This window comes from Jaculus jaculus, chromosome 1 (genome assembly GCF_020740685.1).
Source record: "Jaculus jaculus isolate mJacJac1 chromosome 1, mJacJac1.mat.Y.cur, whole genome shotgun sequence".
Lineage (NCBI taxonomy): Eukaryota > Metazoa > Chordata > Mammalia > Rodentia > Dipodidae > Jaculus > Jaculus jaculus.
Genome location: NC_059102.1, coordinates 10,919,416 through 10,946,004, shown reverse-complemented (window position 1 = coordinate 10,946,004; position 26,589 = coordinate 10,919,416). Strand labels below are relative to the sequence as shown.

Here is a 26,589-nt window from a genome sequence, read left to right as displayed (position 1 = left end):
ACAAACTTACTATGGGGGGGGGGTAGGGTAAGGTCTTACTCTAGCCCAGGCTGACCTGGAATTCACTGTGTAGTCTCAGGCTGGCCTCAAACTCACAGTGATCTTACCTCTGCCTCCTGAGTGCTGGGATTAAAGGCTTGCGCCACCATGCCCAGTTTAGGATAAACTTTTGTAAGCACAATTCCAGGCCAATATGAGTTGCCAAACACCTTCCTAAAAGGAAAAGAGTCTACTCTAAAAAATCCATCTGGCTTAACAAGCAAGCACTTAACCGCTAGTGAGCTTCTTGTGAGACGTGTCGTGGGGAAGTAACTTTGAAAGCAGCCTTCTTCATTGACCCATCGGATGCTGTGGGTCTACGGACAGTTAAATGGACCTGAAGAAAAGTTACTTTCATTCAGTGGGACTAAACACCTTACAGAAGCAGCCCAAGGAAGGATGTATGTGTGCTCATGGTTTGAGAGGGATGATAATGTGGGAAAGATGTGCCAGACAGAATGCTATCCATAGTGGCAGAGCACTAGATGAACCACGCACCACCAAGCCCAGCTTCTGACTGATCTTTCTATGGTAAGGGATTCTACAAATTCAAACCAATGTAGCCATAAAAACTTTTATTAACATTTTTACATACCATAAAGTTACTTTAAAAAATGTGATCCTAGTTTTCCAGAAAGAAAAACCAAGGTCATTAGAAAGTGTTATTTTTATTCATACATTACAAAAGCAAAGCATTATTGACAATATGAACTACTTACTAGTCACTTCAGCAGTAAACTGCTTGCTGATCCCTAACAATATATGTTTTTTGTAACCATGATGCAAGTTTACACTTTGCATACAAAATGTTCTATACATCAAAGTACATATTAACAAAAACAAGTTCTAGAAAGCATATACCCTCTAAGACTAATGAAAGTCTTAAGCAGGAAATTTCAAATTTTTGTAATATTCTTTTGATAAATATTTTTGCAAAACTTAAAATGAGATTTTTTTTTTTTGAGCAATATTCCCTTTGTCAAACAAGTCTGCAGATGAATGTCAAACATTTCTAAAATGAAACAGCACTGGAAATACCCAATGGAATTTTTTTCAACGTAAAACTCTAGCCTTCACTTGAATTTCAAGAAGTTGTAGCTATATACTACATTAGTAAAATTTGAAATAAAATTATTCCATTAATATCTTCACAGTTTCTTAAAAAAATATTAGTGGAGATAAATTATCTACCAATTTAAAAAATTTAAACATGTTCACTGAACAAAAATAAATTTAGCTTCAGAACATTGCCTGTTAACAGCAAAGTACTATAAATAGTGCATGTTAAACTTTCTCAACTTCTATAAAATATTTGGTTAAAAATAAAATGAGGAACATATTCAATATGTATGGGAAGATTCTACATCTTTCCTAGTACAGAATTTAACTGAGAACATTTAAGTAAAATCAGAAATCTTTTAAAAGTACAATTTCAAAAAAGTTTCTAAGGTAGATTTGCTTCAAAAATGTTAGTGCATTTAGAAACATCTGTAGCTTTTAAGTATCAATACCTTTGGAATACCAACTGTGCTCTTAAGTTATTGGAAATTAGAATTTTTCTTCTAGTTTAAGGTGAAATGTACCTTCAAAACATTCATCTTTAATTGTTAGGAATAAGAAAAAGTACTGGTCACTGTCTGGCCCAGTATAGTAAGCTGGTTTCAAGGAGAGCTCTTCTGGGATGGTTTTTGGTTTTTGCTTTTTCAGATGTGTATCTTGCTTTGTGGCCCAGCTTGGCATGGAACTGGTGGGGCTCTAGAATGGTCTTCCTGCCTCAGCCCTCTAAGCAGCTGGGGACTGCAGGTATGCACCACCAGTCTGGACTTCTTCCTTTGCATTTCATGGAAGTTTTCATTTTCTGTTTGGGGGGTATTGCTTTTATTTGGAAAAAAAAAAAGTTAAAGCTTCCAAATAACTTTTTTTTTTTTTTTTTTCTGTCAACTGGTAAGTACTAGAGTCAAGTTGTGCTTTTGGAAACTTGCACTAATCTCTAACCAGTGAATTAACTAACAAACCCAAACCACTGTAGCAGCTGAGGGTCACAGGATGTGACATATATGACATGCTCCCTTTGGAGACAGTGACCTTGGCGCTGTGCTTCAAGACTGAATACTCAAGCACTGCATTCCTGTTCATGGCTTAGTGTGGGAGGGAGGGCCGAGGACTCATTTGCATGGCACTTGGGATGTTACGGGCAGACACCATCAATATTTATTTCTTACTATGAGTACAGGTCATTTTGGTTAATAAATGCTTCACAGAATATTTTCATTGAGAAATCCAATTAGGAGTAATTTAAATATACTAACCAAAAAAAGTTTTTGCAAAGTACACAGAACCCAAAAGTAAGCAATGATGTTTGGTGATTTGACCAAGCTCTCTTCAGAGTAAGTTAATTATGATACAATGCCAAACAACTTCCTATGTAAAAATGAACTTTATATCCACTTTCACACCTCTGTATTCTGTCCTGCTAATGCAACAATTGTTTCTATATGGAATTGCTTACTGTACATGATGTCTGTCAAAACTAAAAATAATAATTATAGTTAGAACTCACAGGAAATATTTTAAGTGGTCAACTCTGAAGAGGACACCAGGATCTATCTGTTTGGACTCATGGTCTCATTTTGTGGATGTTTCTTTACTACCGCATTTCCCCATGTTTCTATGCCCTCCTGTTCTTGGAAATTAGGGACAGTGATGGGACAGAAGGCAGGGAAAGGAAACTTGGGGGACTGTTTTGAAGCACTGCATCTTGGTAAGATGGAAGAATTCCACTGCACCTCTTTGGTCATCAAAGGAGTAGAAGTGTAAGATCCTCACTGGAGTTGTCAATCTTACCCGACACTAAGAATACCACATTCAAGAATTTCAATGACAAATTCAAGCCGAAAAAAAGGCATCTAGTACTCTAGTGTATTTGCTGTGGCTTAAAAAATAAACTAGAAATATAAAAAACAATCTATGAAATACTAATGTGTTTCAACTAGACACAGAATAAACATGAATTTTAACTATCAGACACAATTTCAACTTAGCATTGACTTGAGTTTCATTTTGTTTCAGGACTTTCACCTGCTTTCATAACTTCAATTTTAACATTTTTAAAATTTCTCTCTGTGAAAAAAAAAAATTACACTGAAACAATTTTACTATTTTCAGTTGAAAAGACATGAGTAAAATAGAATTTCAATTAAGAGCAATTTTAAGGGTAATTTCTCTACAAACATTGAAATAGGTTGTAATGGATTTTGTAAGACAAAAAGCTTATTCTACTGTTTTGAAATCTGGAAGAAATAACATTTAGTTGTAATGTATATATTGAAATATAACCCTTGACATGTTAATGGACAATAATGTGGGGAACAAATGAACATCTGGCAAATTATGATTGTACTTCAATTCTCATAGGTCTAAATAAAAGAAAAAAGGGTATTAATGTGTCTAATTATTCTAATACATAAGTGACCCTGACCAGATTTTTATGGGGAAAAAAACATCTTTTCCCACTATCAAATTTGTATTTTATAAATATAATGTATAAACCTTAAATTAGCTAACATCTTATTAGGAATGGCCTAAAAAAAAAAAAAACCTACAACTCCTTGCCCCAAACCAAGTGAAACAATGCTGTTTTCAGTGTTGGTTATGCTGCCCTCTTGCAAAATGACAGGCAAAATCATACTTATTTTTACATTTGCATCCACATATATTACACTGAAAAGGATTCTCATAGCCATGGCATCCCATATGAATAGTGTAAAGGATATTGTCTGCAAAGTACATGTCACAGTGCTGGCAGTGGTGCAGGAGCTGGGGGTCCTGGACCGGCAAGGGTGGGGCTGGAGTGCTTGGCTGGCTGTTTCCTACGCTGGGGGTACTGGTGTGGGCACTTGGCTCACTGCTCGGCCCTGCCACTGGACTGTAGTTCCTCTGACCGTGTGGTGGCCGAGGTTCAGGGCTGGTGGGGGAGGAGCTCTGAGGAATACTTGCTGACACTGCAGAAACCACTGCCTGGGCAGGGGGCTGCTGAATCAGGAAAGGCTTTTCATCAGGGCAGGGAACGACGTCGGGGGAGGCAGGGTTTTGGTTTTCTGGTGGCAAGCTAGACAACTGTCCTGCTAGAGTGGAGAGCTGATTCAATGGGTTGTCAACCATGAGTTCTTGGGGGTCCCTTGGCAGGCCACCAGTTGCTGTGGTTTTCGCCATACTTTCATAGGAGTCAGTCTGAATGTTTGGGATTTCATGAGTAAAATCGTTAAGGTAGTCTGGTTTCTGAACCACCATGGAAGGTGGACTTAAGTTGATTAGTGCTCTTCTGCTATACCCCAGATTGCTTGTTTTCTTCTGTAAAACCCCCCACATTTTCTTGCTGCTTAAGGAAGACCTAGTACCTTTAATTGGTACCATTTTATGCTTGCGCCGCCGATGATGAGACAGATTACTTCGATCACTGCAGCGGAAGGAGCATAATTCACATTTGTATGGTTTTTCTCCAGTATGGGACCGCATGTGGGCTTCCAGATGACGCTCATAAGCAGATGCAAATGGACATAAGTGACATCTATGCGGCTTCTCTCCTATTTACAAAGAAAATGGGGAGAAACTACAAGGGCTGCTCATTTAAGGAAAGTTTTATGTTTATCCATTTATTTTATTTGGAAATTTAACAAAACTAAAAATGCTTCTCAGAAATTCACATTTTCATAAACTATTACTAAGTATGTAAAGAAACCTGAGAATAATTCATAAATTTAGATTAAATAGAAAGTTGTTATAGCCTTGGGGAAAATAAATGACAATAATCTATACATAATGAAGATTTTATCAATAGTAGGCCTCAAAGTTCTATGTTTGTGTATATACCTATAAATAAATACTCATTACTAGTCGCTCATACGCACACCCTTTCCTCAAGGGAAACCCGGAACACACACACACAAGACCTTTTTCTGAAGTCCTTGTGCAGGGCTGAGATGTAGCTCAGTGGGTACTGTACTTACATACAGCCCTGGGTTTCATTCCCAGCACCACAGAATACTGGGCATGATACAAGCTGCTTGTAATCCCTGCACTCAGGTGGAGGCAATAAAATTGGAAGTTCAGGGTCATCTAAATAACTAGTTCAAGGCCAGTCTCCAAAAAGAAACACACACACACACACACACACACACACAAAACACCACCCAGAGAGCTTGAAATCAAAATGAGCTTCCAGGGCTTCTCCTCCTAGTCTGCCTAATCTTTCTGTTGTCAAGGATCAGTATTATTTAAAGCTGTTAGCTGAAAACTCCAAATATGTAAAGTAAACATCTGGAATGTGAGAATGGGAGTCATTCACTTATAATAATTCCAAAGTACCTACTACGTATATATGCCTTGCTAGCTCTAGCTCTAGGGGCACAAAAATGGCCACCATGATGACATCATAATGAGCAGAGGCTGCTGTGCAGTACACAGAAAGGATGCCAGGTCTGGCCATGGGTGAAGACAAGGTGTAGTTAGGAAGGTTTCTTAGAAAGACAGTACTATCTCCAAGTGTACAGAGAATTTTCTACCTTTCTGCACTTAAACCATTCTCTTAAAAAAAATGTTTATTTTTACTTTATTTTAATTTATTTATTTGAGACAAAGAGGCAGAGACGAAGAGAGAATGGGTGCACCAGGGCCTTCAGCCACTGCAAATGAACTCCAGACGCATGTACCACCTTGTGCATCTGGCTTATGTGAGTCCTTTGTCTCTGCAGGAAAACGCCTTAACCACTAAGCCATCTCTCCAACCCCTTAAACCATTCTTTTCAGGACGAAGATAAAAACACTAGTCTACCATTCACCTTCTCAACCTGACAGCAGAAAGATACTGAAAGACTATGGAGATCATGCAAGAAAATGAGGAAGGTGGAACCATACAACAAGCTTCACTTTGCATTATCTGTATCGTTTAAGCTATTGCTTTGTGTAAAAACTGAACTCTGCAGATCCAATTTTACATAAGCCTTATTTGAAACAATCAGAACCCTTTGACTTACACTCCATGACCCCTCTCTGCCTTACAAAAATGTTGCTGTCTCCAGCTGTTTCTCCATTACCTGTGTGGATTCTGATATGCTCGATGAGCCGGGCAGTTCCTTTGCTGGCATAGTTGCAGTACCGACACTTGAGCTTCCCATCAAAGGTCCTTTCAAACCCGTCTACTAACATTCCTGAGTTTTCATCCAGGGAAACTTCAACAGATGGATGATCAAGTCCATTTTGATCACCTTCTGTCCCAACTATAAACAAAACAGCAAAAGATCTCAGAATCAACTCAGTTTAGAATTTAAGACTTCAGAGGGTGAAAATCCTTCATAAACACATAGCTCATTTCCAAAGAGTTAAATTCATAAAATAATTACACTTTCTGAACTGTGGCCACTTTTACACAAAAGCATTAATTATATTCTGAAGCCCTTCATAGGGGATCTGATATTATTTTCACATAAATTGTACTAACATGTTTTTAAAAAAGATTGGGGGTGGGCCAGATATAGAGAGAGGAAAGAATGGGCATGCCAGGCCTTTAGCCATTGCAAACAAACTCCAGAAGCATACACCACCTTGTGCATCTGGCTTATGTGGTTCCTGGGGAAATGAACCAGAGTCCCTTGATTTTGAAGGCAAACACATTTAACCTCTGTGGTAATTTGACTCAGATGCCCCCCCATAAACTTAGGTGTTCTGAATGCTAGGATCCCAGCTGATGGAGATTTGGGAATTAGTGGGAGGGAGTGTATTGTTGGGGGTGGGGTGTTATAGCCAGTTTCCTCCTGCCAGTGTTTGGCACACTCTCCTGTTGCTGTTGTCCACCTGATGTTTGCCAGGGTGTGATGTCCACCCTCTGCTCATGCCATCGTTTTCCTCTGCCATCGTGGAGCTTCCTCTCAAGCCTGTAAGCCAAAAAAACCTTTTTTTCCCACAAGCTCCTCTTAGTTGGGTGATTTCTACCAGGAATGCTGATCCTGACTGCAATAACCGCTAAGCCATCTCTCTAGCCCACTAACATTTCTGAAGAAAACATGTGAAACCGAATAATGAGATCGACTTAAGAGTGATGGCATTGCAACACACAAGGGTCTAGGATGCTAGCCATTCCTACAACTTAATAACTAGTTACAGTATTTCTAAAACTTTCATTCTTTTAATTTTAGTACGAAACAATGAATTCCCCACATATTCCACTTAGTTTATGTATATTTTAGAATTTGGGTTACATTTAGGATCCTTACAATTGCGGAAGATGATGATCTCATACTTCTGAAACAATCTCAGAGCTAAAATGTTTGGTTGTTTGCTTCTAGGCTATTCAGACTGTGTGTGAAGAAAGTAAGGGGGCAGGCTATCACACGAGGGAAAAACATTTTTGCTTAGGAAGACAGTCTGGTCCCCTGAATCTCAATGCAGGAATCTGTGCACACTAGTATTAAGGGGTAAAAATTTTATTTCAGCTTTGTGGGAAAGTGACTTCTACTCTACTGCAGGAAGCAATAGAACTAAGCAACATGCTTAGTTCAAGCTCTGTTCTACTCTTAATTTCAACCTTCACAAAAAGTAATTTTGGGCTAGAAAGTTGGCTAAGCAGTTAAGGCACTTGCTTACAGAGCCAAAGGACACAGGTTCAATTCCCCAGGACCCACATAAGCAAGGTACACATGCATCTGGAATTCATTTGTAGTGGCTAGAGGCCTAGCATGCCCATTCTTTCTCTATTTGCCTCTCTCAAATAAGTAAATAAAAATAAAATTCTCTTCAAAAAAAAAAGTAATTTTGCTGGTTTAGGCAAGACCAATATCCAACGTGACCTACTGGAGGGACCAGGTAATACCTTCCTTTCTCCCACGGCTTAAAGATGCTCAATTCTAATTTGCCCTTGATTTACTTAGGATCTTATTAAAATAAACTGAGCCACTACACCTGGGACAGAAGCCGGCACTTTGCCTTTCTAACAACACTGTGCAGGATTGCTGCTGTAGCTCCTGGGTCTCCAGGAACTAGGAAATCTACGTGAGAGGTCGGCAAACATGTTCAGACTTGGTGAGCTTTGTCTCTATCACCATCATCTATTTTCTTGTAGCGTAAAAGCACCTGTAGGAAATGTAGGCGAAGGCTAGGCATGGTGGCACACACTTTTAGCCCAGCACACGGGAGGCTGACGTAGGAGCATTGTTAAGTTTGAGGCCAGTATGGGCTACAGAGTTCTGCGTCAGACTGGGCTGAAGTGAAACCCTGCTTCAAAAAAACAAAAAATAAAGAACTGTAGGCTGTGATTATAGTTCAGTGGTATAACACTTGCCTAGCATATGCAAGTTCCTAGGCAGGATCCCCAGTAGCACACACGCACACACAAAAGCAAATATTTGTTCCAACAAAATTTTACTTATGCAGAGAAATTTCAATTACATATAATTTGCATGTGCTATGACATTATTCTTGAGTTTTTTCAGCCATTTATTATTATTATTTAATTTCTTTTTTATTTATTTGAGAGAATTAGGCAGATAGAAGCAGAGAGAGAATTCACATGTCAGGGCCTTTGGCTGCTGCAAACAAACTCCAGATGCATGCGTCCCCTTGTGCATCTGGCTTATGTGGGTCCTAAAGAATTGAACCTGGGTATTTGGCTTTGTAGGCAAGCACCTTAACCACTAAGCCATCTCTCCAGCCCCCTATTATTATTACTATTATTATTTGTTTTTGGGGGAGAGAATCGGTGCACCAGGACCTTTAGCAAATGAACTCCAGATGGACGCACCCCGTTGTGTGTATGTGCTGCATTGTGTGCTTAAGTCACTGTGCAGCTGGCTTTGTGGGACCTGAAAATTTGAACATGAGCTCTTAGGCTTGCAGACAAGCGCCTTATCCCTAAGCCATCTCTCCAGCCTTTTTCAGCCATTTTTCAGCATACAAAACCATTTTTAGATTGCAGGCTGCAGGAAAGCAGCAGTCTAGATGAGGCCCATGTGCCTCACTAGCTGACACTGAGCTAGGTCAGAAACAGATCAGAGCCTGTGTGGTCCACAAACTAGTTTAGCACCATCAGGCTCACCAGGCCTCTGCTTTCCATACTCTAGTTTCCCTGCTTGAATGGGTGAGCATGGTCAGCCTTCTTTCACTTAAAGAGGAGACAAACAGAAAGCCCTAGTTGGGGCTCAAACCTAATCCACATTGCCTGATGGGCAAATTTTCTGTGCTGTGAATTCTCTGGGTTCCTTGAATCTCCTGTTAGCTAGCAGAACCTAGAGGACAAGCAAAAGTCCTAACCTCCCCAACAAGACTGTATATTGTCTTAGAGTGCATTACATCATTTGCCCAGTGACAAAAATCTGCATGTCTGAAGGCAGAAATGTTCTACGCTTTTCTAGAAAAAGAATGATCCACACTAGTGAATAATGATGTGACAGCATAGGGCAGGAGGTGGGGGTAGAGAGGCTACACACAGACACACATGTGTAACGAGCTATTTTCACAGTATTAAGATGAGTGTACCTCCCGGAAGAGTCTCTGCTTCTTTGTCCCCACTAACTGATCCAGAAATCATGTTCACATGGTGGGTCTGCTGAGTCAGGTATTCCTGAAAGTCCTTTACGAAGTCCAAAGGTTCTGGTTTCTTTTCACCCATGTTTGCGTTGTCTTTTCCTACTTAATTTGAAAGTATGTTATGCCTAGTGGACCAAACAAAAAAATATGAAATAATCATATGCAATTTATATAATTTATATAATTTATATAGCATATAATAAAACATCACTAACAAATAACATTTTGTATAACCACTGTATAAAGAAACAGGACAAAACCAAAGTCTGCCTTTAAACAACTGGTGAGCCAAAGACGACATATACAGAGAAAGACAGACTTAATAATTAAATGCACATATTCAAACTTAGTCACACAGAAGACAGGCGTGGTGGTGCACACCTTTAATCCCAGCACTCGAGAGGCAGAGGCAGGAGGAGCGCCATGAGTTTGAGGCCACCCTGAGACTCCACAATTAATTCCAGATCAGTCTGGACCAGACTGAGACCCTACCTCGAAACCACCCCCTCAAACAAAACAAAACTTAGTCACACAGTATGGAAAGAAATTACACAAACAGAAAAAAGAGAAACGTTATTTCTAACAGCCCAATATTGGGAATTATCCAAATGACCCCCAAACAGTAGAGCAGATAAATAAGATATGGCATGGTCCCACAATGAGCTACAGCAGAGAAAATAAGCGAACTTGAGCTGCATGCAACAATGCAGATGAGGCTCACAATCGTGATGGCGAGCAGCAAAATCCACACAAGGGTCCTAGTGTACAGTCCTGCTCGCATAAAGCCGAGGACAGACAAAAGCTAATCTCCAGTGCCTGAATCAGGACAGAGCAACCCTTGCCAGGGCAGACTGGGCCTTCTACTGGAAGAGACACTGAGAAGCTCCTGGGCCGCTGGCAGCCTTCTGCTTCTTCATGTTGGTGCTGAGCTCATGCTCTGTGTACCGTGTGACATCCCATCAGCCTGCACTCTGATTTGTAAGCTTCGCTGTATGTGTACCAGACTACAAGAGAAAGCACTGCACGTCCTGAGGCAGGACAAATCTTTACATGCCTACCACTGCCATTACTAGTGGAAAATTACTCACTAGTTTGTTTAGGAAAAGAAATATTTTCTGGAAATATATTCCAGATGCTTAGAAAATCACTGCACCTATTTGTACTCCCACTGGCTATGAACAAGGATTCTACTGCTTCAGATGCTCATCTGCACCTAGGCTTTTCACTTTAGCCATTCTGCTGGGTGTTTGTGATACACTAGTTTTTAATTTACATTCCCTGATCAGTGAAATAGGCTACTCAGCCACTTGATACTCTTAAAAATGACTGTTAATTTTCTCCTTCACTCTCTTTAAAAAAAAAAAAATTTTTTTTAAGTATTTTATTTTTACTTAATTTCAGAAAGTGAGATATACAGAAATAGACAGGGCTTCCAGCCACTGAAAATGAACTCCAGATGCGTGAGCCCCCTTGTGCATCTGGCTACATAGGTCCTAAGGAATCGAGCCTCGAACCAGGGTCCTTAGGCTTCACAGGCAAGCGCTTAACCACTAAGCCATCTCTCCAGCCCTAAAAAACATTTCTATTTATTGCAAGCAAAGAAAGAAAAACCGTGAACACGTATGTGCACTGCAGGGCCTACTGTCACTGCAAACAAACTGCAGATGCACACACAACTTTCTGCATCTGGCTTTTACATGGGTACTGGGGAATCAAGCCAGGCCAGCAGGGTTTATAAGCAAGTGCCTTTAACCACTGATCCATCTCTCCAGCCCATGTTTTCTAACGTTAAGGACTCATATTTTAAATATAGTCCAACTTATTACTTTCCCTTTATATTTTATAGTTGCTTCCTGCTTAAGATATCATTGCCTGTATCTTATTTGAAGATGGGACTCCAGTATTTCCTTCTAAATGCACTTTTTACCTTCCATATTACATCCAGAACTTACTTTTGTGTATGGTGTAAAAATCAAAAGTATACTTTTTTTTTCCCCAAGATATCCAATTGCCCTGGCTATATGCATTACAGACTAGCCTTTGCAGTAAGCTCCAGTATGGTTTAGCCCTTTCAAAAATAGGTGGTATATTTATAGAGCTTTATTTCTGAATTCTTTATTCTGTCCCACTGGTCTAAATATCTAATCTTGCAATCATATCATAGTGTCTTTGTAAGTTTTCATTACCTTGGTAACAAATCCACCAGTTTTGTCTTGTCCTTGTCAGCCTAAGTTGTTTTCTTTTTCTTTTCTTTTTTTTTTTTGGTTTTTCGAGGTAGGGTTTCACTCTAACCCTGGCTGACCTGCAATTCTCTATGGAGTCTCAGGGTGACCTTGAACTCACAGCAATCCTTCTACCTCTGCCTCCCAAGTACTGGGATTAAAGGCATGTGCCACCACGCCCGGCCTATTTTCTTTTCTTGTCTGTATGGTGTAGTGCCCCATACACTCACCTGTGGCTAGGGGCGGGGGGTGGGGGGGGAGTGCTGCTTGCTTAGGGTGGCTGGGAAGGGAAGTCTCATATCCCACTCCATCACACTTCTACCTGGCCTTGTTTTGAGCAGAGTCAGATTCCAGAGCTTTCAGGATTCTGGCAATTTTGGGTCTCTGCAACCCTGCGGTCTGGGGCTACAGGTATGTATGACCACACCTAGCTATTTATGTGGGATCTAGTGATTCAAACTTTGGATATAGGGTCTTAGGTCAAATCAAAACCTGTATCCATAGGAAGTGCACTTAACCACTGAACCATTTCTCCAGCCCAACTTAAGTTTTTATTTTTTATTTATTTATTTATGTTTTCCATGGTAGGGTCTCACTCTAGCCCAGGCTGACCTGGAATTCCCTATGGAGTCTCAGGGTGGCTTCGAACTCTCAGCGATCCTCCTTACCTCTGCCTCCTGAGTGCTGGGATTAAAGGTGTGCGCCACCATGCCTGGCTTCAGCTTAAGTTTTTAAATGGCATAAGTATGGGGTTGAAGAATTAGAGATTTCACATAAGCATGTTTTCCAGTTTACAAAAATTTGATCCACCTTACAGGAAATGAAATGTCTACAATTTAACTTAGAAGTCTAGTAGAAATTGACTAACCCTTGACCATGCCACTACTAGAGATCATTGTACTTTATGGTAATGTAGTGATATCCTTAGGGACTTAGCAGACATAAACTTGTTAATATCTTTTCTATTGGATACTGGCTTCAGACTGATAGAATGGGCACACCAAGGCCTCCAGCCACTGCACACCAACTCCAGATGCATGTACCACCCTGTGAACCTGGCTTTACATGGGTACTGGGGAATCGAACTTGGGTCCTTAAGCTGTGCAGACAAGTACCTTAACTACTAGCCATCTCTGCAGTCCCTGATATATTTTCTTATTTCTTCCTTTTTCTTTGTATCTTATCTGTTCTGTGTGTGTGTGTGTGTGTGTGTGTGTATGTGTTCAAGTACTAAGCAGATAAGATAGAAGGAGGAGGAAAATAAGAAGTATTAGGGCTGGAGAGATAGTTCAAAGTGCAAACTGAATTCTTACCTAATGCAACATTTCTGAAGAGTTCATTCCTCCCATCTTAGAAGATGCCCAGAGTTATTGAAAAGCCCATTTTCTAGAAAGTGGAGTCTATTGAAAGTCTATTCTGTGAATGAACAGAATATTTTGGTATCAGGTGAGACTCACTAACTTTCCTATTTTATAAACTGGGATAACAACATAGGCTTGCAGTGCTGTTAGGTTTAATACTTATACATACAATATTGCAAGCTATATACAATCGGGTAATCTCTCCGATTATAATAACTACTTTGGAATAATTACTTTTATAGCAAAAAATCACACCCTGGTTTCATATTCAAAGCCATTTTAGTTCATCTTCTTGGTCAGAGAATATCAACATCAATCTGCTGCTTAGTAAACACTCAGAACCACTTCAGCCCTATCCCAACTTGCAATTTTGACATTCTCAATCTTAGGAATCATTGGTGGATTTGAACAAATTTGTTTCAGCTACTTTTATTTACAAACACGGGGGGAGGGGGAGAGAAAGGGGAAGGAGAATGAGCACATCAGGGCTTCCAGCTACTGCAAATGAACTCCTGATGCCTGGGAGTGCATCTGGTCCTATGTGGGTACTAGGGAGTTGAATCCAGGTTGTTAGGCTTTGCAGGCAAGCACCCCAACTGCTAAGCAATCTCTCTAGCTCTCTTTTTACCTTAATGTGTTTACATGAACTGGTTCTGTCATGTTATTCGTGTGATTATAGCGGATTCTGCTTTACATTTTGCCCTTTGGTTACCAAACATGAGCTAGTCAGCCTCAATGAAGAAGGTGATTGCTGTAGTTCGAATGTCAAATGTCCCCCATGTGTTTGAACACTTCATCCTCAGGTTGTGGCACTGTTTGGGAAGGTTGTGGGACCTTCAGGAAGCCAAGTCTAGCTGGAGGAAGTGAGTCACTAGGAGTGGGTCTTCAGGTTTTACAGCCAGCCCCACACTTCTTAGTTAGGCTCTGCTTTCTGACTGTGGGTGCGACATCACCAGCTGCCCTCCTGCCGTCATGTCTTCCCAGCTATGATACAAGGCATCCCCTCGAACCATAAGCCAGAACACACCCATTCTATCCTAAAATTGCTGGTCAGGCATTTGCTCACAACAACAACCAAAAATAAGGTCCAGGCAGGGCACAACTGTAATCCCAGCTCATGGGAGGAGACGAGATAATCAGTTCCAGTTAGCTTCAGTACCTAGCAAGTTTAAGGACCATCTTAAAACAACAATAAAAACATGAAAGTAAAAAAAGAATAGTAGGAGCCAGGTGTGATGGTACACACCTTTAATCCCAGCACTTGGAAAGCAGAGGTAGGTGGATTGCCACGAATTTGAGGCCACCCTGAGACTACATAGTGAATTCCAGGTCAGCCTAGACTACAGTGAGATCCTACCTCAAAAAACCCAAAAAATAAAATAAAAATAAAAAAGGACAGTAGGGGTATAAAATAGGAAAGGGAGGAATGAAATATCTTTGTACAATTAATACTAATTTTAAAAATATTAAGACCTTGGAAATTATTTTTCAATTAAAAAAGTGACAAGACCCTATCAACTGTCTACATTCTAATTATAAAAGCTATAATCAAAAAGGAAATACCCATATTTACACTGCATTTAAGAAGTGCTTCTTGGGCTGGAGAGATGGCTTAGCGGTTAAGCACTTGCCTGTGAAGCCTAAGGACCCCGGTTCGAGGCTTGATTCTCCAGGTCCCACGTTAGCCAAATGCACAGGGGGCATATGTGTCTGGACTTCGTTTGCAGTGGCTGGAGGCCCTGGCACGCCCATTCTCTCTCTCTCTATCTGCCTCTTTCTCTCTCTGTCACTCTCAAATATAAATAAAAATGAACAAAAAAAAATTTAAAAAAGAAGTGCTTCTTGCCTACCAATTCATAAGGAAACTGATCGATTTTCTTTTCTTGAAAATGTCTGAATGTACTTTGATGGGTTTCAATAACCAAGACACACCTCTCCAAACCTTGCCTAGAAAGCCTAGCAATGCTGCAGTACACTGTGAGACAATGCAATAAAAACACAAGATTGCCAGTGAGCAAACAGAAGAAAATGGTATTTTTATACTGCAACTCAAGCTTGAAAACATAAACGAGACCAATTACAGAGCATGGCTGACATATTTTGACAGTCTTGGCTATTATCACATTGTCACATTATTGTGTTCCCTGCCATAACTGTGCTGCTGTTGATTTTGTGTGATGGACTGAAGAAAAAAAAAAAGAACTAAAGAAAACATTGTAAACATACAGGAAGGCTCTTCTTAATTATAAATTCACACATATTGATATGGTTTGACCCTTAAGGCATCATGCCATGGCTTAAAACTAGGTGTCATTTCATCCCTGAGCATGGTGGTGTCCAGCAGACCTGACCAGGCACATCGCAGGATTTGCAGGTAGCAGACGGGACATTAGGCACTTGTGGAGCTCTAGGTCAGGACGCAGACGCACTGAAAGGAGGCGCCAGAACTGGAGTGGACTCTTCAGCTCAGCTTCTTCCATCTCAACTCAGTACTTCTAAGCATAGCACAGTAAAAACAATATTCCGAAACCAAAACAGAATCTCTATTAAGAAAGTTCAGGTTTTCAGAAATCTTTAGTCTTGGAACTGTAAGTTTATTCCACAAGCTCTATAAAACAACTGTTATCCAGGGATGCTGCCATGTAGAGATAAAACTTTAAAACCTTTGCAAACAATAAGATGATGTAGGGCTGGAGAGGTGGCTTAGCAGTCTAGGCCACTTGCCTGCAAAGCCAAAGGACCCTGGTTCCATTCTCCAGATCTCACATAAGCCAGATGCTCAAGGGGGCACATATATCTGGAGTTCCTTTGCAGTGGCTGGATGCCCTGGCATGCCCATTCTCTCTCTCTAAAAAAAAAATGTGTGTATGCATGTGTGTACACACACACACACACACACACACACACACATATATGTATAACCCCCCCGCCCCACCCAAGGTAGGGTCTCGCTCTAGCTCAGGCTGACCTGGAATTCACTATGTAGCCTCAGGGTGGCCTCAAACTCACCGCAATCCTCCTATCTCTTCCTCCCAAGTGCTGGGATTAAAGGTATGCTCCACCATACCCAGCACTAAAATATTTATATTTTTAAATGATGTAGCCATAAATTCAACCAACTGTGAATAGAAAATACTCAAAACTATTTTAAAAAGCTGTATCTATACTAAACATGTTCAGATTTTTTTTTCATGTTATCCTTTAAACCACAGAAAATAACAACTATTTACGCTGTAGTAGCTGACTTCAGGAGTACGGGGACAGCTAGGTATACAGGTTTACGCTTGTAATCCCAACACTCAGGAAGCTAAGGCAGGAGGATGACTTAAACTCATGAGTTCAAAACAAGCATGAGCATCACAGTAAAGCCTAGTCTTCCAATATTGCTACAGTGTCCTCTAAAATTCACACACTGAAATCCTAACCTCCAATATGATGGCACTGGGAAGGGGAAATAAGTAGACCATGAGGTCACAGCCGTGGGATGGGATTAGAGCCCCTGTAAGGAAAAAGTTTTCTTTCTGCTGTGTGAGAATAGGCTGGGACTTGCACCTGCTAGCACCTGAGCTCAATTTCCCTGAACTGAGAAATCACTCATTTATTTAAACCAACTACTCTCTGGAGATTTACATAAAAGTCTGAAATGAGGCAGGTGTCTAGTTTATACCAACCAAAGAGAAGAATTATTTCCAAACTTTTCAAATTGCTCAAGCCAGTGAAGAAAGAGACATTTAAGAATAATATTCCTGGGGCTGGAGAAATGTCTCAGGAGTTAAGGCACTTGCCTGCAAAGCCAAATAACATGGGTTAAATTCCCCATAACCACACAAAGCCAGATGCACAAAGTGGTGCATGCATGTGGAGTTAATCTGCAGTGGCTAGAGGCTCTGGCATGCCCATATTCATTCTGTCACTCTCTTTCTCTGCTTGCAAATAAGTAAAATACTAGAAAAATACTATGCCAAAAGAATGTGAAAACCTCTTTTATGTTCTTCAAGCAAGTAAGTTAAGCCATTTTCCAATGTTTTCTGGTTTACTATAAGAATTTATCTTATATGAAGCCCTCTAATCTTTCTTCAGTATAAATCAAAGTTGTGATTATATGTGTGTATGTATGTACGTGTATAGTGTAAACATACAGAACACATGTTTATGCATGCACATATACAAAAACAGTACTTCTTAATCATTATTATTTAATGGATTTTTTAAGCTAGTTATTCAAAACAGGGGTATTAAGATGTGAATTAAAAGGCAATCACAACTAAAAAACAGAGTAACAGAGAAACAGAGATGAGGTTCTTTTGATGTAGTCCATCACCCCCCTTGCAAAGTGTAGGAGAGTTTTAGGACATGACCAAGGAACAGAAGAGTATATTTTATTTATCTATTTTTTTAGAAATTTATAAATTTCAGCAGACAATGACAAATGGGTGACAACTGAGATTTGGTTTGTATGGGATCTTCAAAAAGAAGAGAAGAGGTGGAGGAGAGCTTGGGCTGAAACATTTAACTGAATGCCTGCCTCGCATGCAAGAAGTGCTTGGTTCAATCCCCAGGACTGCATACAACCAGCTAAGGTGTAACATGACATTCTTAGCTATGGAATAAGTTCAAGGCCAGCTGGGATACATGAGACCCTGTCTCCAGAAAAAACGAATTAGAACACAATTCCTGATTTCATAACTGTCAAAAACTCTTTCAAGACATAAAAGGGCCAGGCGTGGTGGCATATGCCTTTAATCCCAGCACCCCCGAGGCAGAGGTAGGAGGATCGCAGTGAGTTCAAGGTCATCCTGCGACTACAGAGTGAATCCCAGATCAGCCTGGACTAGAGTGAAACCCTACCTCGAAAAAAAAAAACTAAAGACATAAAAGGTCACTGTGATGAGGCTCTGAGAATTCAGAAAACATAATGTAAAACACATTTAGTCAATCTAACCTTTTCACCTCAAGTCAGTTCCACCTTTGTCTTGCCACTCCAACATGGATGAAATGTCCAATAGTTGAAATTTACTCTGGAGACACACCAAGGGACTCCAGAAGGCCATGGAGGGAATTTCAACTAAAATTTGAAAGCCATAGAGAGGTCTGCAAAGAAAAACACAGAAGTCAGAACCGTGTTAGCAACTACAAGTTTAACAAACTGATAAAACAACTGATGCAAACCCTACTATTATCATTAGCTGAAAAGAGAACTAAACCGACAGAAAGCAAAAGCCTCACTTTAGCGAGAGCTCCACAAGATTGTTGAAGAGTAACATGCACTTGTGTAACTGCCACCTCCCCCCCCCCACTGGTGACTGTCTAAGGCTTTATTTACTTTTTGAAAGCCAAATTTTAAATGTATGTTTTTGTTTGTTTATTTTGTTTTTCGAGTAGGGTTTCACTTTAGACCAGGCTGACTTGGAATTCACTATGGAGTCTCAAGGTGGCCTCCAACTCTCAGTGATCCTCCCGAGTGCTGGGATTAAAGGCATGAGCCACCACGACCGGCTTAAATGTCTGTTTTAATGTAAGATACTAATTTATTCACAGTATACTCTAGGGAAGAAAACCCACCACAGCCCAAAACAGGAGGTACCTGATCCCCCACCTTCACTGTCCTCCCTTACAGAACACCACCAGGTATTCTGGGAAACACAAATACCATTAGGGGAAAAGAGCACCAAACATCTCAATTCACTGCCATTAATGCCCCCCCAATATTAATCTCTATCTGTGTTGAAGACACCACATAAATCAAAAATCAAATAGCATTCTAAAGTGGTCCAGATTATCTTTTAAATTTTGTCTTAGCTTTGTTCCACACTTAATTTCTCGAAATCTCACAGTCTAAGAAATCTTCATGTTGTCTCCCACTTGTCACTCCTCTTCCCGGTTCGGACCAGCACCTTAAGGGCCACGTGATTACGGGTGAAGTTGGGAGTCACAGTTAGGGACGGGGCCCTCGGAAGACGCAGGGCCGACAAAGGGCAGTTGACCTAGCCCCTGAACGCATCCTCCCCAGACCTCACAACTTCCCGGGACCGGAGTGCGTGTGCGGTGGCGGCGAACCCGCGCGGGGTGGGAGGACACAACACGAGGGTTTACAGAGACCGCCTCCCGGGCCGGCGTCGGAGCCGCACCGGCGGTCTGCGGGGTTCCGGGCCGCTGGGTGGAGCCCGGTCCCTGGAACCCCGACGGGGCGCAACCCCGGGGGGGACGCGGGGCGGGGCGGGGGCCACCTGTCAGAGCTGCGTGCCCTCCCCGGAGCCCCGCAGCTCCGGCCCCTCGGGCTCGGGAGCCCAGCTCCCGCCGCTGCCCGCACTCGGCTCCCAGGAAGGTCCCGGGTCATGACCCCGCACGCACGCACGCACGCACGACCGGCACCAGGGCCGAGGCCCGGGCGGGGTCAGTCAGCCCGCGAACCTGGCTCTTCCCCCGCGCCCCCTCCTGCTAAGCACTCCGTTGGGACGGCGACCGCCCGTTCCTTACCTCCTGACAACAGCACCGAGCAACCCCTACCGTCTGCTTCAACGCCGCCGCCGCCGCCACCGCCGCAGTCTTCGTCACCGTCGCAGCCGCCGCCGCCGCCATGTTTGTTGTGTCTCCGACTCCCTTCCCGCCCCCGTGCCTGCGCCCAAGTCTCGCGTGAGCCAGGCGTAGCGTGCGGGCGGAGTGTGTCTCTCCCGGGGCTCCGTAGGCGCGAGGGGGCGGAGCCTCCCGGGGGTGTGTGGTGGGCGGGGAGGAGCGGGTGGGGCAGAAGCTCTGCCAGCCCCTCGCTGCCAAAGCCTTTGAGCCCAGCCCAGCATCTTAGCCTGCGGCCAGGATGTCGGGTCCCTCGGTTCGAGCGCTAAGCGCCAGCCGGCTGGTGAGTGAGTTTGTAGCGAGAGTGCGGTGTGGCTCCGGGGCAACGCTGTCCCCCGGACATAGTGGCCCTGTTAGAACGGGTTCCGTGAGGACAGCGGAGCCCACGCGGCTGCCGCCCCCCGGCCTGCGTCCACCCTCCGCCGGGCAGTGTCGCTGACCTGCGGGCCGCCGCGATCTCGAAGCCCTTTCCGACCCAGCCCGCCTCCGCTTCTTCGAGGAGGACCAGGGCAAGGGGCTGTACCGGCCGCTTCGGCGGAACAAACACCTCTGGAGTTTTCGGAGGATGTCCTTGGCAAGACCATTGACAACCCGCACACCTTGGGACCTCGGAGGCCTGGTGCCGAGATCTCCCCGTCCCCGGTCTCTCGGTCCACATTTCTCCGATGGTTACGTTTCACGCCTCCTCCCCCCGCCCACTAAATGGTTAGAGTCTTGGCTTCCAGTCGTTCCGAGCCTATAGTCCCCCTGTTTCCCTCCAGCAGCCCCGAGCGGGAAGGTGGGAAGGGACCTCGGAGTTCCTCGTACTTAATCTGGCGGAATATTCCTTAGGCCTAATCTCGCTGATGGAGTATGATTGCCTTCTGTGGAGGGGCCTACACAGACCCCGGCGAGGCCTCTCTGGTCCTGCTTCCTCGAACTTGAGTTGAAAGCAGCCCCTTGTTTGACATTTTTCGATAGTCTTAATAATACCAGTTTCTGGAACAGTTTTCCTGAGTAGGGTTTTCCTGCTCAGGTGATTGACAAGCCCATTGAATTAATATTTATGGGAGTGTGTGTTTCAGTTTTTTGTTTGTTTGTTTTGTTTTGTTTTCACTAGGAAGCTTCCGATTAGACAGTAGTAATTATTAGTAGTCATTATTTTGGGGTGGCAGGTGTCATGTGTGCAACCTGGGGCAAAAAAGTTTGAGTAATCAAAGACTTCCTGGTTCTGTTCTTGATTTTACCAGCTCCTGATTATGAGAGAGGGGTTTAATCCCCCACAAGCTTTCAAGCCTGCTGATACCTAACACTTGTATTTATTTCTGCTCTCTGCACCTACATAAACTGCTCAACAGGTCTAGTGCCAGGTTTGGCATTGCCACGTTAAACACCCCGTCCTCCCGCATACTTTGTCTTACCCCTGCTTTCCAGAACATTGCCTGCTATATACACTTGCGTTTGTCAGGATGGGTGGTTCACTGACAGTATTTCCACTGCAGATGCTTGCTTTTAATATTGCCTGTGCATTTGTTTTAATGAGTTAAAGGTGCTTCATGCTTTCTCAGTCTTATGTCCAGAGGCAGCGCTTTACCTCCTCATTTCACATTATATAATTAATGTTACTTGATTGCTTTATAGGGGTTGAGTTGTTCATAAAATTAGTAAAGCCATTAATGTGTTGTTACGAAAGAACAGAAATCTGTTCTTATTGTGTAATGCTGTTTTATAATTATTGGTTAAGAATAATACAGCAAAGAAAATTGGGCTTCATAGTTTGACCCACCGCCTATACAGCCAGTGTGTTCTTGGCATTCTACCAGCTTCTGATCTTATTTAATTTCTATAAACACATTAAAGTTTAGTAATCTAATCTCTTGCTAGATTAATCTTGGAGATTCAGAGATTGCCAAAAATATTAAGTGACTTTAACAAAAGCCAAACATTACAGAACTTATCTTCAAGCTATATAGCCTGGTTATACATCTCTCCTTCAAGCACTACTGCTGTTTCTCCTTCCTTGGCAATAACAAATAGCTCTCTTGTCAGGATTTGTTCCTTTTATCTTGTCTTTTAAAAGATCTTTTACACAGATTACCATATCATTAAATGTTGACTGTCTCATGGTGATTACAGAATGTGGATTCTGGGGCCAGATAGCTTAGGTATGGAGTCAGGCTGTTAATGCCTAGTAGTATAACCTTGGGCCCATTACCTAACCTCTTTGAGTTTGTTGTCTAATCTGCAAAATGGGAAAAATAATAGTACCTGCACCATGAGGTTGTTGTGGGGACTGAGTTCACACGTTCATGTAAGGCACTCACAATAGTGCTGAGCATATAGTCAGCTCTAAGTAAAAGCTCAAAGCTCGTATTGCCATGCATCAGGTATGATATGATACTGTAGATGCAGTAAGGACTAACATACTTTATGATCAAGAAGTTTGTCCTTTACCGAAGAGTTTAGAACTACATCTAACTGACCACATGGCATTTACATGTGGAACAAGTTTACAACCATCACAGGAGAAGGAGGCTCTTTGAGAATGTGTTTAAGAATGTAAGAGGTGAAGACAAGGGGCACTGTAGCAAAACTGAAATTGTTTTAAAGAATATTGGAATTTATCATTTGGGGTTATGTAGAGGTATTGAAGGTTTGGAGCCTTGAAGGTTGCTTAATTCGAGATAAATTATAATTAGATTGCTGTGGTAATGACTGACATGAACAGTATAGAAATGAGTGTAGCAGGGTGCTTGCACTTATGATCTCAGCACTCAGGAGGCCTAGGCAGGAGTATGAGTCCAGGCCAGCTTGGTGTACATCATGAGACCAGTCTCCAAACAAACAGGTGGGCATGGTAACTCAAGCCTTTAGCCCCAGCACTCTGGGAGGCAGAAGTAGGAGGATTCCCCACCCTGAGACTACATAGTGAATTCCAGGTTAGCCTGGGCTAGAGCAAGATCCTACCTCAAAAACAAAAACAAACAAACAAACAAAAACCCAAACAAATGAAAATTTTAAGTTAAGGCTAATTTTTCTCCCTATACATAGTTAGAGATCCCAGACTTTATGAAGGTTACTATAGATCAGAAAGAGCATTGCCTTTTTGAATCCTATGAAATAGGTATTAGTGGCTTCGTGTGCAAATGAAGAACTAAAAAGCAATATCCAACATCCCCTGGTCTCACAATATTCAGGCTGCCGCTGGGCATTGAACCCATCTCTAACTTCTCCACTCTCTTCTGTTCCTACGGATCGCTCAGAACTGCCCTTCCCACTTTGCCTGAGCACCCAGTGTAGTGGAGGATTAGACTTTCTAGTCCCCTGGTGGTTTCAAAGCATTTTAAGGCAACTTGCTATTTTTCCAGAGGTGGTTTTATTTGTTAACCCTCAAAAGAATTCTTTGCTTGGTAACATTTCCAAGTGATATATAATTCTTAAACTTTCAAAAATATTATATTTATTTTTATTTATTTGACAAAGAAAGAGGGAGAGAGAAAGAATGAGAGAAAATGGGTGCACTAGGGCCTTCAGCCACTGCAAACAAACTCTAGACGCATGCATCCCCTTGTGCATCTGGCTAACGTGGGTCCTGGAGAATCGAACCAGGGTCCTTTGGCTTTGCACATAAACGCCTTAAACGCTAAGCCATCCTTCAAGCCCACTTTTTATTGACTTTTTTTTTTTTTTTTTTGAGGCAGGATCTCACTGTAGCACAGGTTGACCTGGTACTCACTCGGTAGCTCCAGGCTGGTCTTAAACTCATGGCAATCCTCCTACCCCATCCTCCCAAGTTCTGGAATTAAAGTGCATACACCATCATGCCTGGCTTTACTGACAGTATTCATACGTGTACATAATGTAATCCCCTCCTGTTCCCTTCTCTTGTCCTTTCCTCCCCCTTCCCCTGTGCCTCTTCCTTGATGTTGTTGAAGTCTGGTCCGCATTGCTGGTAGAAATCACCAGGCCAAGAGCAGCTTGTGGGGAAAAAGAGGTTTATTTTTATTTATTTATTTATTTATTTTTGATGGGAGGCTTTTTATCACAGATCCATCTCCATATTCATTACAGATCCATTCTATTTTTTCACAATTCACAAGTTAATGTTTTAGAAAATAATTCATATACAAGGGGTAACACAAGTTTTGCCTTTACTTGGCATAGAACTATAGTTCATATATAGTCATGTACTTTTATAACTGTATAAAGATACAAGTAGTAAGTAAAATGCACCTAGAGCTTATAATTTGACCTAATTTGATGTAATTGTACATTTGTGAAATCCTCAACACATAAAAATCTCACCATCACCAAAAAGAGGTTTATTTTGGCTTACAGACTTTAAGGGAAGCTCCACAATGGCAGGGAAAACAATGGCATGTGCAGAGGGTGGACATCATCACCCCCCTGGCCCACATAAGGTGGACAATGGAACAGGAGAGTATGCCAAATACTGGCATGGGGAAACACTATAACACCCATAAGCCCGCCCCCAACAATACACTACCTCCAGGAAGTTTTAATGTCCAATTGCCATCAGCTGGGGAACCTAGCATCTAGAACACCTGTTTATAGAAGACACCTGAATCAAACCACCACAGATGTCTTGGTTTTGTTTTTATTTTTTTAAGTGTGTTGTTTTTTGGTTTGTTTGCTATCCTTTGCCTTCCATGACACAATGTAATAGGCAAGCCTAGTACTTTGCAGGTCTTGTTCAAGTAATGAATGCAGTAGCCACTTCATGTCCATTTCAAACACAGAAGGCTATGGGGGACATTTCATGTTCAAATCACTACAGTATTCAACCCCTGGCACTGGAATTTCCTACAACCACCAATGACTTCTGGGAGCAGCATTATCCACCCACACAGTACTTCTTTTTATTTATTTATTTATTTAATTAATTTTTTCAGTAAACTTTATTTTAATGAGAGAGGGAGAGAGAGAGCACACATCAGGGCCTCTAGCAACTGCAGTCACACTCCAGACACATGCATCACCTTGTGTATCTAGCTTATGTGGGAGCTGGAGAGTCAAATATGGGTCCTTAGGCTTTGCAGGCAAGTACCTTAACCACTAAGCCATCTCTCCAACCCTTTCAATAAACATGTTTTTTGTTTTTGTTTTTGTTTTTTAAATTTTTAAATTTTTTTGTTCATTTTTAATTTATTTATTTGAGTGTGACAGACATAGAGAGAAAGATAGATAGAGGGAGAGGGAGAGAATGGGTGTGCCAGGGCTTCCAGCCACTGCAAACGAACTCCAGACGCATGCGCCCCCTTGTGCATCTGGCTAACATGGGACCTAGAGCCTCGAACCGGGGTCCTTAGGCTTCACAGGCAAACGCTTAACCGCTAAGCCATCTCTCCAGCCCTGTTTTGTTTTTTTTGAGGTAGGATCTCACTCTGGGCCAGGCTGACCTGGAATTCACTCTGTAGTCTCACGGTGGCCTTGAACTCATGGCAATCCTCCTACTTCTGCCTCTCAAGTGCTGGGATTAAAGGCATGCACCACCATACCCGGCCTCAATAAACATTTTAAAATCACGAATGAGTTCTATTTTTTTTTATTTATTTATTTAAGAGCGACAGAGATAGAAAGAGGCAGATAGAGACATACAGAGAATGGACACTCCAGGGCTTCCAGCCACCACAAACGAACTCCAGATGCGTGCGCCCCCTTGTGCATCTGACTAACATGGGTCCTGGGGAATCAAGCCTTGAACGGGGGTCCTTAAGCTTCACAGGCAAGCATCTCTCCAGCTCCAGAGTTCTACTTTTTTCTCAATTTTCATTAACATCTTCCATGATTATAATGATTATGATGATCTTATGTAGGTAGTGTCAGGCACTGTGAGGCCAAGGATATCCAGGCCATTTTGTGTCTGGAGAGAGCATGTTGTATGGAGTCCTGCCCTTCCTTTGGCTCTTGCATTTTTTCCACCAGCTCTTCTGCAATAGACCTTGAGCCTTGGAAGGTATGATAGAGATACTGTAGTACTGAGCACTGTGGTCATTTCTTTCTATCACCATGATACTTTCTGAGTCATCCCAAGGTCACTGCCATCTGAAAAGAGAAGATTCTCTACCAAAAGTGAGAATGACATTAATATAAGGGTATGAATATTAAGAGAAGTGCTTACTGGGCAGTTTGATAAACATAGTATATACATTTATCCAGACATCAGCAGATGTTACACCCCTAGGGCTCATGACTACCTCTGTTTTAAGTTTTCAGTATCAGGGATGTATTCCCTCCCATGGAGTGGGCCTCCAGTCTAATCAGAGGGAAGTTGGTTTCCACCATGATAGATGTGCCACCATTGCACCCGTTGCCTTATTTGGCCTGGCTGTCCACTGTTGACCACACAGTACTTTTGCTCAAACTCTTATTTTGCTGGTGTACACCTTTAATCCCAGCACTTGGGAGGCAGAGGTAGCAGGATTGCCATAGAGGGTGAGCCCAGTCTGGGACTACATAGTGAATTCCAGGTCAGCCTGGGCTAGAGGGAGACCCTACCTCAAAAAAAAAAAAAAAAAAAAAAAAAGCCTGGAGAGATGGCTTAGTGGTTAAGGCATTTTCCTGCATAGCCAATGGGTCCTGGTTCAATTCTCCATGATCCATGTAAGGCAGATGCACAAGGGGGCCCACGTGTCTGGACTTTGTTTACAGCGGCTAGAGGCCCTGGCACACCCATCCTTTCTCTCCAAACTCTTTATTTTTTAATCACTTTAAGAAAATTTTTTATTTTATTTTTATTTATTTGAGACATACACAGAAACAGAGAATGGGTGTACCAGGACCTCCAGCCAGTGCAAATGAACTCCATATTCATGTGTCAC

General features: G+C 42.2%; 2 protein-coding genes across 7 annotated transcripts in view; one reads left to right on the top strand and one right to left on the bottom strand.

Annotated features, from left to right (window-relative positions):
- Nucleotides 1–599: 599 nt before the first annotated feature.
- Nucleotides 600–19,782, bottom strand: Ikzf5 (IKAROS family zinc finger 5). Of its 6 annotated transcripts, none has more exons than XM_045152329.1 (6): nt 19,031–19,166; nt 18,141–18,289; nt 13,151–13,253; nt 9,565–9,740; nt 6,132–6,314; nt 600–4,622 (listed from the first exon to the last, which is right to left on the bottom strand). In XM_045152329.1, the coding sequence occupies exons 4-6, from the start codon at nt 9,695–9,697 to the stop codon at nt 3,679–3,681; spliced, it is 1,260 nt and encodes a 419-aa protein (XP_045008264.1). In that variant the 5' UTR covers nt 9,698–9,740; nt 13,151–13,253; nt 18,141–18,289; nt 19,031–19,166; the 3' UTR covers nt 600–3,678. The 6 variants fall into 6 exon arrangements, with proteins under 6 accessions (XP_045008264.1, XP_045008273.1, XP_045008254.1 ...); XM_045152338.1 differs by having other exon boundaries at nt 18,149–18,289; XM_045152319.1 differs by lacking the exons at nt 13,151–13,253; nt 19,031–19,166 and adding an exon at nt 19,676–19,782.
- Nucleotides 19,783–19,914: 132 nt separating this feature from the next.
- Acadsb (acyl-CoA dehydrogenase short/branched chain) overlaps nt 19,915–26,589 on the top strand; it is a 39,740-nt gene continuing 33,065 nt past the window's right edge. Inside the window, exon 1 of the mRNA XM_004659272.2 lies at nt 19,915–20,051. Coding sequence (XP_004659329.2) covers nt 20,010–20,051 — 42 coding nt within the window. The 5' untranslated portion in view covers nt 19,915–20,009. The remainder of the gene's footprint in view (nt 20,052–26,589) is intronic.

Bases quoted from the DNA above. Each gene is read 5' to 3' on its own strand.
- Ikzf5 (XM_045152319.1), bottom strand. From the start codon at position 9,697: ATGGGTGAAAAGAAACCAGAACCTTTGGACTTCGTAAAGGACTTTCAG. The intron at 6,315-9,564 runs GTACACTCATCT...TTTTGTTTATAG, and splicing joins AGCAGAGACTCTTCCGGGAG to TTGGGACAGAAGGTGATCAA. The intron at 4,623-6,131 runs GTAATGGAGAAA...CTTTGTAAATAG, and splicing joins GCATATCAGAATCCACACAG to GAGAGAAGCCGCATAGATGT.